Raw genomic sequence first — 16557 nt, 5'->3', positions numbered from 1 at the left:
GCTATGCTGTGTCTCTGACTCTTTTTAAAAAATCTAAAGACAAATTGAATGCCACTGCCCTGCTTAGAGTCACCAGTGTCTCTCTGTGCTTTTCAGGAAAAACATTAGGGAATCCCAAGGCTTCCCTGACCCCGGCAGTGTCACCCCCACCTGGGCTTCTGTGCCATACTGGCCCCACACCCTTGCCCACTCTGGTCCTCCTGGCAGGGCAGCCCCGGCTCATGCTCATGGTGCACAGCATGGGCTGCCTCCTGGGACTGCTGACCCTCTCTTCTCCAAGCCCCTCTCCCTCTCCCGGGCCACCACCCCCTCACACTCAGCTCCCCAACCCCCACTCGTGTAGATGTTCCATCACAACTTCCCCGGGCCCAGTAGGCTCCCAGCTCCCCATGGACATGTATCTCCCCTTTCCCATCTCTTGTTGTAGGCATCCAACAAATGTTCATCCCGGGAATGGTCTCTGCTGCTTTTCATGTGAAATGAGCCCTCCCTAATGATCCCAGCAGATACTTCCAGACTCATCACCTGTTTTTTTTTTTTTTTTTTTTTTTGAGACAAGTGCCCAGGCTGGAGTGCAGTTTCCTGGTCATAGCCCACTGCAGCCTTGAACTCCTGGGCTCAAGAGAGCCTCTCACCTCAGCCCCCAAGTAGTTGGGACTATTGGCCCATGCCACTGTGCCTGTCTAATTTTGTTTTTAGAGACAAACTCTAACTGTGTTGCCCAGGCTGATGTCCAACTCCTGGGCTCAAGCTATCCTCCCATCTCAGACTCCCAGGTGGCTGGGATTGCAGGTGCATGCCACCATGCCCAGGAGCCCTTGTATTCATATTCGTGACATGTACTTTTCAGTATTTGAATCCTGGAAAACATCACCAAGGAAGAGACAACTGACAATGTGTCTTTAGACATTTTCCTCACCAGAGAATATGTCACTGGATGTCATTGTCACAGTGGCAGCAGGAGATTGTTAAACTTCAAAGGGATGCCTGTTTGTTATAAAGCCTTTAAAGACAAGATATAGCGTGCTCTGTGTGGGAGGGGTAAGGTTTGATCCCTCAGAAAATGAACTTAGCTGACGTTTTCTGAGTGCTTCTTGTGTTCTGGCTGTACTCTAGACTCTATCTCATCAGGCACTACTATTAGTCATTCCCTCTTACAGTGGGAAAACTGAGGTTTGGATAAGTTGAGTAGCATGCTAGAGGTCTCTCGTTGATGGGCAGAATTGGGATTGAGAGTGAGGCCAGCTCACCTGGGACAGCCGTTTTTAATCACTACACTAGAGATGCTACAGAGGGTGCAGAGGGAACAGAATTGTAGGCCATAAGTGCCTTAAAGAGGTTCTTTCCTTCCTTCCTTCCTTCCTTCCTTCCTTCCTTCCTTCCTTCCTTCCTTCCTTCCTTCCTTCCTTCCTTCCTTCCTTCCCTCCTCCTCCTCCTCCTCCTCCTCCTCCTCCTCCTCCTCCTCCTCCTCCTCCTCCTCCTCCTCCTCCTCCTCCTCCTCCTCCTTCTTCTTCTTCTTCTTCTTCTTCTTCTTCTTCTTCTTCTTCTTTCCTTCCTTCCTTCCTTTCTCTCTCTCTCTCTCTCTCTCTCTCTCTCTCTCTCTCTCTCTCTCTCTCTCTCTCTCTCTCTCTTTCTTTCTTTCTTTCTTTCTTTCTTTCTTTCTTTCTTTCTTTCTTTCTTTCTTTCTTTCTTTCTTACAGAGTCTCACTCTGTTGCCTGGGCTAGAGTGCCATGGCCTCATAGCAACCTCAAACTCTTGGGCTCAAGTGATCCTCCTGCCTCAGCCTCCCAAGTAGCTGGGATTACAGGCACGCACCACCATGTCTGGATAATTTTTTCTATATATATATGTTAGTTGGCCAATTATTTTTTTTTCTATTTTTAGTAGAGATCCCCGTCTCTCATTCTTGCTCGGGCTGGTTTCGAACTCCTGACCTTGAGCGATCCTCCTACCTCAGCCTCCCAGAGTGCTAGGATTATAGAAGTGAGCCACCGCTCCCAGCCTAGAGAGGTTTTCTTAATCAGGGCCCAGCAAGCATATTGTTTCTGTGGTGGCTTAACACAGCCCTAAAACATTCCACAGGAGGCTGACTTCATGGCTCTCTGAGCATTTATTCTCAGCCAACCACCTGCCCATGCCCCAAGTAAAAGCAGTTTTAGGGACCACCAGTGCCCCAAGAATCATGGTGTTAAAGAGTTAACCTTTCAAAGCAATATGGCTAAAAATTTTAATTGACAGCTACCGAAGATAGCACGTAGCAGTGTCAAAACTGATACTTCAAATGAAGCTAAAACTAGACTAGACAAGCCAGCCAGAGAGTCTCTACAGGGCCCTTCCATGCCAGACAATGAAAGATGGGACCCCATTCTCCATGCCCCATCATTTCCAAGGAAGTAAGGACAAATACATTTGGGGTAAAGGAAAGCAGTATCAGGGCATTGAGTTCCTAGTCTCAGTTCACACACAACTATTTGTGTGAAACTGAGCAAATCACTAGTGTTGGCCTCGATCTCCTGCTCTGATTTTAGCCAAGGCACCGTCATCTCTAGGAAGTCTTCCACGATTGCCCAAGGCTGGGATCCCCCACTGTGTGGCCCTTGTCTATTTATCTATCTAATTTCCTGAGAAAGAGCTAGTTTCAGCTAATGGTTATTTTCTCATGGCTCTATCCCCCCGAAGCCTGGCACAGGGCAGATGCCCGTGTTGGCCAGCTAAGGCTGCCGTAAGGTCCACAGCTGGAGTGGCATAAACAACAGTTTGTTGTATCACAGTTCTGGAAGCCGGAGGTCCTAGATGAAGGTGTCGGCAGGTTGGTTTCTTCTGAGGCTTTTCCTTGGCTTGTAGGAGACCGCCTCCTCCCTCTTCCCTCACATGGTCTTCCCTTTGCAAGTGTCTGTGTCCTAATCTCCGAATCTTGTAAGGACACCAGTCAGATTGGATTAGGTCACCACGATGACCTCATTTTACCTTAATTACCTGTTTAAAGGCCCTATCTCCAAATAAGGCCACAGTCTGAGGTTCTGAAAGTTAGGACTTCACCATATGATTTTGAGGGTACTTAATTCAGCCTACAGCAGGGCCCAAGATGTTTCAGGTGAACATATTAAATCTCAGCCTATGGTTTTAATGGGGTCATGTTGATATCACATTTGGATTTAAGCTGTGGGTTAGCCTCAGCCAGTTAGCTGGCTTTAGCTCTCTTCTGCCCATTTATTTCTAGGGGTCTGGAAGACTCTTGGGAGAGCTTAGGAAACTTCCTGGAAGCACACGCCTGTGGCTGGCCACCACCACTGCTGCTCCTTCCCAACAGCAGTCCCCCTTCTTCCCCAACCACAGACACATGAGAGTGGAATTCCCCACGCCCACCCCCAGCTCTGTGCCCCCTGGCCAGTCCACTGCCTCCTGAGCCCAAATCTTGTTGGTTGATGGCCCAGTACTAACCAAGATCATTTTCATAACTTGACTTCAGGGCCAAACCTCCAAGTGCCCCAGACCTTGATTCTAGAACAAATATTCTTATATTTTCTGTTTAAAGAACTTTTTTTTAAAGTTTGGAATCTGATGGCATAGATGAGCTCTGAACTTCTGTATATCTTGCACATTCTGAATCTAATTGAAAATGGTGAACTTTCTTTTCTCCACAAAGAATTTGAGGCACTGCTTTCTCAAGTATATAAGCACACTTTCCTCTGCAGGTAACAGGTGGGACTTGGAAAAGGAGGATGATGGAGGGAGTTTAATACTGTCATAGAGAAGCCAGAAAGCCAGAGCACAGGAGGAAAGATATGGAGAGGACTAGAGCAAACTGTACTTCCAAGTGGGTGGTACGTTTTTGACCATTATTATGTTTGGAAAAAAATAACAGCAGTTTATATGGCACAGTTGTGCCCTCTTATCCCAGAGGATATATTCTAAGACCCCAGTGAATGCCTGATAGCACTAAACCCTATATATACTTAGCTTTTCCCTATACCTATGATAAAGTTTAATGTAGAAATTAGGCACAGTAAGAGGTTAACAATAACTAATAATAAAATAGAACAATCATAACAATACTTGGTTATAAAAGTTATGTGAATGTGGCCTCTCTAATATCTTGTTGTACTGTACTTCACTACTGTGTGGTAATTACCAAAATGTACAAGAAAAAAAATAATATCCCTTTAACCCTTAAGTATTTATTCCCACAAGACTATCCTTATCTTAAGTAATATTCAAAGGAATATATTTTGAAAAACAGTTATGCTGTTAACACAAGGATACTATAAGAAATGGCAAATTCTTGGCCATTTTCATTTCCCCCAGAGAGAAAAATGACATAGTTGGAAAAATATTAAGCTCCACAATTTCATAAGGTCCTTCAACATAAAGATCAACCGCTTCACCATAAAGTTAAAAACCTCCGCCATGATACTCTAACATTACTGAGAATATAATTCACCACTAGCCTTAGTGTTTAGTTATGACACTCTCCATTGTTCCTCATTTTTCCAAATATATGGTCAGGGCCTTATAGAGGCAATGTGAGTGGAGGAAAGGGGTCGGACAGGTTGTCACTCCAACCACCAACAATTTTAAACAGCAGCAGCTTTTAGGTCCAGAGCTGAGAGAGAGACACGAAGCCTCATATGTAGCAAAATGCTGTTCATTTTGAGCATCTGGGTGCAGATAGGTCGAGGCCAAAGAGTCTCCACACCAAGGGAGGGGAAAGAGAGCCTTGGGTTTTATGGAAGGTTTCTCCAGAGGGAGTAAGTAAGTGGGCCAGAGAAGCCACTTGTAATTAATTCTTTTTCAAACAACCAGCTCCTAGGACCCCTGCCACAGTCACATGTATCCTTCAGCTCTGGCATCGTCCTTATCAGGAGAGATAGGGAGGAATAAACTTCGTCCCTATGGGGGAGGGGAGGGAAAGGAATGCTGGCTGCAGCTGTTTGTAGATTTAAAAAGGCCAGGGACTCCCCAGACTCCTGCAGCTATTGTTTTACAAGCCTAAGTTTTCCATTAACCACATTGTGTCTTGTGCATACTTTTTGGGTTCCCACCTAGAACAAACCTAACAGCGGCAACCTGGTGGCAGAGCCTCACACTGCAAAATGCTTCAGCCAGGAAAAGAGAGAGAAGAGGGTGATGTCAGACCCGGGGCCAGTGTGACCCCACCCTACGCTATATATGACTCCTACCCAAATACCTGATTCCTTCTCCCCACCCTACACTGCCAAGTTGGAGTGAGGTTTATTGAAAAGGAAGGTGTAACCTGGAGGGAAAAGTCCAAGAAAGTCCATGAGTGCAGAAACCCCCATAACGCCCAGGATCACGGCAGACACAGGAAAGCCATGGGAGCTCTGCACGTTTTTCCCTGATGGGCAGGAAGGAGAGGGGCTGTGACTGCACCTGCCCAGGAGGCACAACCACAGCAGGAGGTCATGCTCTCACCAGCCCACCAGCTACCAGCTCTCCTACCAAATCCATGGGTATTTTGTCTTTTCTCTGTCCTGAATGGAGGTGGATTTAAGGACAGAGGTTGGAAAATATTTCTGCGGAGACAAGGCTAAAATGAGACAGCTGATTGGCCAGCTGTCCCCATGAAAGGCCTCAGGATTTCATGCTGAGTTACAGCAATAAATGATGATGCAGACCTTCCCCAGGACAATACCTAATGTTCTGTAGCAGTTAAGACACCAGCAGCAACACCATACAGACAGAAACCCAGATCCTCCACCCAGGGCTTGGCCTTCCTCTCAGAACCGTGGGCCATAGGAACAGAAAGAAGAGGGAGCCTTCAACTCAAGCTTCAACGGGAGTACAATTACAGATTTCTGGAAGAGGGTCAGAGGCTACTTTCAGAGGAGATAAAAGGTCCCCTCAGAGCTCCCCAAATTAAGCAAAAGCAAGAGGAAAATAAATAGCAAAGCATGCATGCAAATGCATTATGGGTCACAGAAAAGAAAGAGTGGACAGGGACATAGCACGTGAAGACAAAGACTTCATTCTGCAATGACATACTAATACAACTGAGGACATAGAAGCAAATTCTCCAGAATGTTGTATACAAAGTTAATGAGAACTTGATTTCAATAAAACAAGAGATAAAAGAGAAAAACAAAATTAAAAGTAAATTGCAGAGCTTTGGAAACAAATTGAGGACCAAAACCCCATTTCAGAACAGGTTAAAAAACAAACAAACAAACAAACAAACAAAAAACACTGAACAGCAGGAAACAGAATAGACAATGCCAAATAAACAAAGTTATGAACATAGAGGAAAAGTTACAGATCTTCACGGGGAATAAGACAGATCATTACACATTCAAACTAGAACAAGAAAAAAGAAAGAAAACTCATTTTGCATATATAAATATGCCATGTATATGATGGCAGGAAATGAATTTTCAGAAGGTAAATGTTATAACTCATGAATTTGTAAATATAACAAAGATAATTACACTATGAAAATTGGGGAAAAGGGAAGATGACATGCAAAATGAATTACTTTGCATATCCTATTCAACATCTTTCAATTTACTCTCAGTGGTGGTCAACAAATACTCTTATGAATTGATAAATATTAAAGCATATCACAGAAAGTTATATAAGGAACCTGAAGACTAAAAACTAAAAGATAACTAATAATGTGTTGGGGTTTGAGGTGAGGAGAGAATTAACAGAAACTGTCAGGTTCATAAATCATAAAATACACATTCAGTTATATTATGTAAAACTATACAGATAATCACTTAAACACACAAAAGCAATAAAGCTTTCATTTTAACAAAAGGAATACACATACATCAAGAGAAGGGAAAAGAAGAAACTTCAAAACAGGATGCAAAAGAAATGTAATTACACAAATTGAAAAAATATTAAAACCAATATATCAGTTATACATATTAAAAATATAAATGCATATGCAGGATAAATCTAAAACGAAGTACCTCAAAAAAGTTAAAAATGAAATTATAAGTTTAAAAATAAGAAATATACATATTGGTCTCTATACCCAGTTCCAGAACAGAACTCCTAAGATCCTTGTAATTTCCTGAGTGACGGGTGTGAGGAGCATCTTCTGTTCTAATTAACCTGGTTTTGACTGGGTTCCTGGCACAAAGTTCCTAATCCCTTGGAATTTCCTGGGCTATAGGAGTATCTTTTGTTCTAATGAGGGGAGCCTTGGTAAGGTCCTGGATGGGGTTGTCAGGTTTTAGTCTGGAACTGTTAGTTCTTGGCACCCTTATGGCTGAAGAATGACCAGACACACTGAAGTTAGGCAAGCATGAAAATGAGATTTATTGAGGAGAGAAACATAGGATTATATGGCAAGAGCAAGATACAGGTTTACAGAGCATGGTACATACGCCATGGATGACAACCGGACCCACTGCCACAGCTAGGCAAGCAAAAGGAAGGGCAAAGAGAGACTGGCTATGATCTGCATCTTATTTTATAGTGCCTGGGTAGGACTCCTTTGTAGTTCAGAGTTCACCATGGAACCACTTTGATTGTACAGTTAGTAGTCACATGACACAAGCCATAATTATACATGCGGGTTCTAGGTCACCTTCTGGACTTTATGGTGCCCATGTGGCTTGGCTCGTGGGCTAGACCATCTTCTGCATTCTTTTGCAGCTGGTGTGCCAAGTTCTGATTGCAGATTTGCAGGGTATTCCCTCCTTCCCCAGGTATGGAGAATTAGGGTTGAACAGGACCAAGACAGGGGCAACAGCACCTACTTTCATGCCTGGGAGACCCATAATGCCTCACTATCTACCTAACAGGGTCACCATAAAGACCAAGCCATGGTAGGATGTGTGGAGCCTCTACCCCACACCCCATCCTCTAGGGAAGGAAGAGCTGGAGATTGAGTCAATGATCAATCATTCCTACGTGATGAAGCCTTCATAAAAACTCCCAAGTACAGGCCGGGCGCGGTGGCTCACGCCTGTAATCCTAGCTCTCTGGGAGGCCGAGGCGGGCGGATTGCTCGAGGTCAGGAGTTCGAAACCAGTCTGAGCCAAGAGCGAGACCCCGTCTCTACTATAAATAGAAAGAAATTAATTGGCCAACTAATATATATACAAAAAATTAGCCGGGCATGGTGGCGAATGCCTGTAGTCCCAGCTACTTGGGAGGCTGAGGCAGGAGGATTGCTTGAGCCAGGAGTATGAGGTTGCTGTGAGCTAGACTGACGCCACGGCACTCACTCTAGCCTGGGCAACAAAGTGAGACTCTGTCTCAAAAAAAAAAAAAAAAACTCCCAAGTACAAGTTCAGAGAGCTCCCAGGCTGGTGAACAGGTTTGGCACACCTGGAGAGGTTGCAGAAGCCCCATACCCTCCTGATACCTTTCCCAGCGCCTCTCTTTCATTGATTGTTCCTGAGTCATATCCTTTACAATAAATGGAAGTAAAGTGTTCCTCCGAGTTCTGTGACCTGTTCTACCAAATGACTGGACTCAAGAAGAGGGTTGTGGGAACCTCCAATTTGTAGCTGCATTTGACAGAGGGTAGGTTACCTGGAGGCCACCAGTAATTGGCATCTTAAATGAGGCAGTCACTCGTGGGGCTGGTACTAACTCTAGTTAGCGTCAGAACTGAATGGAACCATAGAACACCCAGCTGGCATGGTGTGGGACAAAACCCCACACCTGTGAAGACCAGAAGTGCTGTGTGAGTGTAAGGACGTGCCAGGGAGGCATCCACTCTGAAAAGAAACCTGTGGGGCTGATTTTAAAAGCAGACAAAGTGTGAATTCAAGGTATTTAAAATAGAATCAAAACTGCTATTAATCCTTAAATATCATATGGTAAAGGAAAGGACAATTACAGAGAAAAGCTGCTAACAGGAGTGTCCCCATACCCACCCTGATCAGGCTCTGACAGGCCAGGGGACAAAGGCAGTGAGGACAGACCTCCCAGAGGTGGGTCAAGGTCATACTTGGAGAAAGACCCATTTATACACACACTGATCAGATTTTAAAAACCTTCAAGATACCTCAATAAATTATAAATATTAGTATAGAAGACATTGATAAAACTAGAACTTTTTAAGTTAAAAAATGTGGAAATTTGAAACACTCCAACAAGCTCAGTTCAGGCTGATCTGACTACAGTGGTGTTTACAACTAATTGACCACTATCAGTTATAGGTTTCTTTGTTCCTTCTTCACTGCCACTGCTTCACCTGACTAGCCTTAAAAACATAAAAAGTTCAGTTCAAAGAAGCCATCAAAATTCAAAGTTGAACTTATAGAATAGCTAGAAAATAGAGATAATAAAAACAATACATATCAAAACATATGGACTGCTATTAATGCTTTGATCAAAATAAAATTTAGAGCCAAAAGTACTTATCTCAGTAAATAAGAATGAAAATACATGAATTTGACCTCTGCTGAATCAGTCAGCAAAATAACCAACTAGAGGAGCAGCAACGACATGGAGGAAACTTGAGGACATGAAGCTATGAGAAATAAGTGTACGATTTCATTCATATAAGGTACCCAGAGAAGTTAAATTCATAGAGACAGAAAGTAGAATGTGGGTGCCAGGGCTGAGGGGAGAGGGAAACAGGGAGTTTAGTGGGTGCAAGGTTTCAGCTTGGAAAGATGAACAAGTTCTGGAGATGGACAGTGATGATGGTTGTACAATAGTGTGTGCTTAATGCCACTGAACAGGACACTTTAAAAAGATTGAAACAGTAAATTTCATGCTGCATATTTGTCACAATTAAAAACATATAATACTTTTTAATAAAAATACAAGAGGACAGAAATATTAAAAATAAAAGCAAAAATTCAAGAATTACAAAATGTAATAGTCAAATTTGTTGATGTGAAGTACTTAGAAGGTGAACTCACAGGACTCTAACACAGTAGTGGTGGGAATGGCAACAAAGCTGTTAGCAGAAAAATAAAGTTATGAAAGAGTGTAAAATGTTAAATGAGCTGATGGACAGACCGACAAGAAAAGGTAAAGAACCAGGCAGAACCATGGCAGGTTTAGCATTCCTGTCATTCCCAAAGTGAGTGTGCTGAAGGCACAAAGAGTTCCATAAAGTCTGAATCTGTAGGCGGCATCTCTGGGGGCCATGACTTTGGGACCTCTTCCTCAGCTGAAGACAAATTATGACATTAAAAGGTCAAACTCATATGCAAATGAAGTAAACAGTAATTAGAAAAGGAGCTGTAAGTGGTGAGGTCAGACTGGGAAGGGTTTGTGCCACAAAGAAGAGAGAATCAGAGGAAGTTATTATGTAAGAAAGGGCTACTTCCTGAGGTCTACACCTCAAGAGGGCTCTGCTTTTTAAAGCTTCTATAAGACTTTTATCCAACTAATTGTGGTCCAGTTGAGAGAGATGACTAGCTATGTCTGACCCACGCATGCTGTCTTGCCTGGTTTGCCCCACAGGCTCCCACTAACCAGGGGAAGGGCGGAACCATGCCCCAAGCCCTTGGAGCCAGGCTGGGGACAGCAGCACCTCCAACAGCTGTGGCTTGTCCTATGCTGCCTCTTGCTGTCACCAGGCAGGTCTGGGCCAGCTCAGGGCCCCACAGCCAGTTCCTCAAACAGATGAGTAAGTCTAAGGGTCCACTGTCTAAACATATAAAAAATAAACCCATGGCAAGCTAAATCAATAAACACTGAAGGAAGAATGCACACAATGAGAAATGAAGTAAAAAAAAAAAAAAAAAAGGAATAACCACAAATACAGAGGAAATTAAAAATCTACAGTGCCTATATTGCAATACTATGTGACTATGTAGATAAATGGATGAAAATAATTTTATTTAAGAGAAACATAGGTAAAATTGACTCCAGAAGTGCCCAGGACCTAACCTGCACAGAGAAAATAGTCCAGAAACATCCCAAGCAGGCCCAGACAGTCCAGGTAGCTTCTTTACACTTAAGCAGAAAATAATTCTAAAATTTTAAAACAAAGTAAATGGTTGTAGAATATAGAGGTTTTGGTTTGTAATTTTTTTTATTTCTTGAAATAAGCATAAAATTAAATCAAATCTGGAATAAACAACACATGAAAGCAAGCTGTAGAATAAGCAACCCCAATTATGGATAATGATAGCAAATCTCGTGAGACCAAGTAGGGATCACCTCCAGAACGTAACGATTTGGTCTTACAGAGTCTATTAATATAATTAAACATACTACTCGAGCAGAGAGAAAAACCTGAAAATTCCTATGAATACTGAGGAGGCTTTGACAAAAATCTAACAGCTACATTTTCCCCAGTGTTAATAATTTGAGAACACATGGATACGGTTTTTATTACAGCAAGGAAAATACATGTCTTCATATAAGTTAAATGGAGAAACATTAAAACATGCCATTTGCATCAAGGATAGCGTAAGTGTGCCTCTGGAACCGCTGCTGCTCAACACTGTCCTCAGGTGTGACTGGATAAGCGGAAGAAGTAAGGGAGATATTGGAAAGGAAGAGCCAAAAGAAAATCTTAGAAACAATAAGAAATCACAATTACTGTGGTTGATTATAACATTCATATATAGAAACCAACTACTTTCCTGTACGCCCAGTTGGAAAATAAAATGGAATAAATGATTCTATTGAAAATGGTAGCCACATGGTAAAACATCTGGAAATAAACAAGGAATTCGTAGGACCTGACTGAACAAAACCATAAAACTTTACTGAGAGACATAAAATTAGACTTGAACACAAGCCTAGACTGCAGTGTTCTTGAATAGGAAGATTCGATTAATGCATAAATTCATCATGACCCCAATTTTTTAAAAATTATGCATATGAGAGAGAGGGGAAGAGTTGAGAAGAGTGTGGACTTGAAAATACTAATATTAGTGTGAATAAAGTTTAGAAATTAAAGGCATTCATAGTTCAATCAATAGAATAGAAATAGAACCAAACACTTAAAGAAACTCAGTTTGCATATAAGGTGACATTTTGAACAATCAGGGAAAAGATTGCAATTGTATTACAGAAATGCATATTTTTATATTTGCTGGCAGAACTGACCACCATTTAGAGGGAAAAAAAAGTGGATCTTTACCTCCAATTCCTACAATAAATGAATTCCAGGAGTTAGAAGATATAAAGGTAAACAAGTGAAACCATAAAGTTTTAGAAGAAAATATGAGTAAGTTTTATTCATAATCTCAAAATAGGGAAGGCTTTTTAAAACTGGAAACAAACCCCAGGATCTACAAAGGAAAATATGGATCAATTTTCAACATAAAATGTTAAACTTTCTCTATGCTAATAAATAATCAAATCAATAGATACCTTCAAAAAACAAATGAAAAACAAAAATATTTTCAAGACCTAAGACAAAAATGTCCCAGAGTACACAACAAATTAAGAAAATCCAAATAACTCAATTAAAAATTAGATAAAAGATATAAATTTATAAAAACTGAAATTAGCAATAAACACTTGAAAAGGTGTTCCACTTCACTCATAATAAAATAAACTAAAATCATAATAATATTCCTAAATATCATTTTATACCAATTAGATTGGAAAAAAATTGCTTGAAAATACTTAGTACCAGAAAGCTGAGAAACTGGCCCTTTTATCATACTGGTGGAGTTATATCTATTGACTAGTTTCTGCAAGATAATCTGGCAATATCTACCAAAATTTTAAATGCACATAACCTTAATCCAGCAATTCCAAATGGGAATTTATATCAAGATATAGTCACAAAAGTATGCCAAGATATATGTACAAGGATGTTAATTATAGATTTGTATATAAAAATAAAAACTGGAAATATTCATATGTTCACCAATAAAAGACTATTCAAATAAATTATAGTTTGCTGAGACAATGGAACACTAAGCAGCTAGTAAGGGTAATGAGGTAGATCTTTATATATTATTATGGAAAGATCTGGAAGACAAAACACTGCATGAGAAAAGCAAGGTACAGAGCGCTTTGCAGAGCATGAGCGCTGGAAAGGGGAGGTCTCTCCCACACCCGCCTCTCCCTCTTTGGCTCCCTCCTTTCCTTTCTTGAAAGGCCTCTAGAAGCTCATCAGTGGATCCCTGTGGGGTGAAGAAACAGGGAGTACAGGAGCCTGTGAGAGGTGGTTTATTAACCATTCGATGCTTAGTTCTGACTATATGCACATCTATTCCTTATTATTACTTTTTTGTAAATGACAAAGTAGTTATTTGGGTGGTCAAACTATGAACTGCTTTTGTTTGCTTTTCATGTTTCCCATATAAAATACAAAAGTAATAAGATTTTCTTTTTAAAGCAAAAATCTGGTAGGTATCAATTTTTGTATAACCATAAGAAATTAAGCATTTTCTTTATGTATCAAAATCCTTCTACTTGTTTCTGAAGACACTTTAATAGAAAACAACAACAACAACAAAAAAAAAAAACACAGAAAATCATGTGCATCATTCATCCACACCCTGTAGAATGAGGGAACGCTGAGGAGGACCCTGCTCCAAGAGGCCTGAGGCTGGAATGTCCTGATTTATCAACCTTCTTGTTGTAATCAAGGTCTCCTGTCTTCCATCACATATACAGGCGCTTGTGCAGGCACACATACACACACACACCCCTCCGTTTTCCTCCAGTACAAATACATTCGTGTGCTTTGTCCAGACATGAGTGAACTAGATGGTTGGGAAAATGTACATATTTCTTTTACTCTGAAAATCTAATCTTCCCACATGATGTGACCACATCAAGGCAAATTAAAGATCTCTAGGAGCTCAGAAACCTGCAGTTTTGAGCTCCAAGCAGTTGGCACATGACACAATGCAACAGCAGAAGTCTTTCTTGGTGAATTACCCTCTGATGAGAAGAGGCAAAGTGATATTGTCAGTTAGATAATATAAAGAGAGAATTGTGTTATCACATAGGTTTAAAAATTAAAGTTTCTCTTGTTTTCAAAACACCCATCCTCCAGTAAATCCACCCATGGACCCTGAGCCAACTAGGCTGAAGCTGGGGTAGACAAGCTGGGGGGAGGCAGATCCCCAAAAGCTAGAAACAGAGCTGCTGACTGAGATTGTCTGCCAACTCCTTTCTGTTGACTGCCCCTGGCCTGGCATCCAGAGAAGCCATTGGCCGCACCATTCCCTCCCCAGTGCCTGCTTCATAGGGGACACAAGATGTCCCAGCCCCTCCCCCTGGTCCTGACACATGCAGGAAAAGCTGAGGAATACTTTTAGTTTAACTTGTGCATTTGTATAAATGTAAAAATTCCTAAGACTGATCATCTCCAATACATGTGACTCAGCTAATCTATTATTTAAAACAACAACAACAACAACAAAAAAAAAAACACCACAAACCTGGTTTAACTTAGCATTAGCTATTCCTTTGGGCTGTTAGTTCTAAAAGAACTCTATTTGTTCTTAGGGTTTTGCAGAATAGAACAGAATCACTAAATTCCTCAGTGTCCAGGAAACTTGGAGTCATCTGTGATCCATAGAAGACACACCCGTGCACTCAGGAGGGCCTGGCCCTAGTTTGGAGTCGACACAAACCTGTGTCCCTCTGGTGCCCTTGACAGGGAAGGTTGGCAGAAATCAGTCAGCCTGGTAAAAACATAGTTTATAAGACAAACTGTGCCTCTCTACTTTTTTAAATGTAGAAACAGCATAAAACTGTTTCTCTCTACCAACTGTCTTTGGTAGAGAGAGAAAAAAAAGTTGAATTTCAGAAAAACCAACAGATAGACTTTTAGTTCTACTGTTTTGTTTGTTTTCCTTTTACAAGTCAATTATTTGAATGGATTTAGTGAGTTTGGTTTATTATTATTATTAGTTTCAATCTTGGTTTGTACACAGGCAAAAGCACAGGTTGAATTTTCACGTAGACCTTCATGGCAGGTGACATGCAGGCATGCAAAACCAACTATACAGGCTTCCCCTAGAAATCAGGAGCTACCAGGACCTCTCTGAAGGGCTCTCCAGGAAGCAGGCAAGTGGGCAAAACGATCTCTCAGTGGCCCTGCTGACCAACCATAAGGATGTGCCAAGGGTATCGATTAGCCCACCTACGATGATTAAACAAAAGGTGCTGAGATCCTACTACCAAAAGTAACAAGGAAACCATAACCAACATGATTGACAGCTACAAGGTACATTGGAATTGCCAAGTTTAATGCTGTTGAGGGATTAGCACCCCAAATTCTCACCAAGCCAAAGAGACTCTGCCTATCTATGTGTTTCTCGCATGTCCAGAACCAGGTGAAGTTATGCGAAGTCTTTGGACACAGCCTCGACAAAGTTCGGAGCGGACATCAGGATGCCAATGGTGCAGATGATGGTGAAGACGGAGAAGGCCATGAGGCACAGGCGGTCCACCACACACGCCGCGAACTTCCACTCGCTGCAGACCGCCTCGCTCTCATCCTGGCAGCGGAAGCGGTTGGCGATGTAGCGGACCTCCTCCAGGATTTTGGCCAGGTCCGGGTCACCCTCGGGGGGATGCCCGCCATGCAGGAGGTGTTCATCATGCGTCGGGGAGCAGGCCATGCGGCCACACACAACCCCAGAGTCAGGGGTTGGGGCACAGTGCATGCCATCCAGGCCCCGGAAGCCAATGTACAGCAGGTTCCCATTGCTGGCTGGCGGCGCTGCCATGGTGCTCATCTCCACACTTGCCAGGCTGCAGCGGCGCTGCTTGTGTTGGCAGGCAGGGCGGACCTTGTCTTCCCCAGGCCGCTTCATGCGCAGGAACCAGGCACACCAGTTCAGAAGGATGACTCTGGTCTGGGGAGACAACAGAATGGGCATCAGCTGATCCCAACAGCAAGATCCTATACATAAATGAAAAATTTCCTAAAGAAATAGACATATTAGCAAAAAAAAAACCAAAAAAACAAAAAACACACACACACACACATACAAAAAAGACAAATAGAACTTCTGGAAATGAAAAATTCATTTAAGGAAATACAAAACACAGTGGAAAGCTTTATGAATAGACTAGACCAGGCAGAGGAAAGAATTTCAGAGCTTGACGACAACTCTTTCGAATTAACCCAGTCAGTCAAAAATAAAGAACAGGTGATGGGCACACTTATGGACATGACCAAAAGTTATTCATGTGACAAAAACATTCATACCACCTTAATATTTTGAAACAAAAAAAATTTTAAAAATTGAAAACATTTTGCAGTTGTACATTAAAAAAAAGTCCTGCTTCATTGATGCTGGTGGTAACAGGCTCCATTGCCTCTCAGATAGATGATGTTACACAGGCAAGCAGTGCCTGTGCATTACAAAGGGCTGAGTCAAATGTGAGGCCAGAATAAAACCCTTACAGAATCACCCTGGGAGCAAGTTGAATGTTTCCTTGGAGCAGGCATCCCACAATCTCAGGGAAGACAGCCTTGCGGGAGAAGAAGGTTGTCTTGGTAAGAGAACCCCTGAGCTGTGTAAAAAAGAAAAGTCACTTTCCTCTCTGATCTTTCCTTATGTAGAACCAAGGGATCATCAGACCTACGCAGTCACCCACATTATGTGTCAGGCTCTCTGGAAGGCCACTGCAAGCTCCCAGGAGTGCCTGGGAGATTTAAAATTTTTAAGGGCAACCCAAGA

General features: G+C 42.1%; 1 protein-coding gene across 2 annotated transcripts in view; it reads right to left on the bottom strand.

Annotated features, from left to right (window-relative positions):
• Positions 1-10957: 10957 nt before the first annotated feature.
• CHRNA7 (cholinergic receptor nicotinic alpha 7 subunit) overlaps positions 10958-16557 on the bottom strand; it is a 125121-nt gene continuing 119521 nt past the window's right edge. For both annotated transcript variants that reach the window (XM_012764626.2, XM_076004828.1), the window contains one exon: positions 10958-15726. In XM_012764626.2, coding sequence (XP_012620080.1) covers positions 15208-15726 — 519 coding nt within the window. In that variant the 3' untranslated portion in view covers positions 10958-15207. The remainder of the gene's footprint in view (positions 15727-16557) is intronic.

This window comes from Microcebus murinus, chromosome 7 (assembly GCF_040939455.1).
Source record: "Microcebus murinus isolate Inina chromosome 7, M.murinus_Inina_mat1.0, whole genome shotgun sequence".
NCBI classification, from domain to species: domain Eukaryota; kingdom Metazoa; phylum Chordata; class Mammalia; order Primates; family Cheirogaleidae; genus Microcebus; species Microcebus murinus.
Note: the sequence above shows the minus strand (reverse complement) of the source record. Positions and strands in the feature narration are given on the sequence as shown.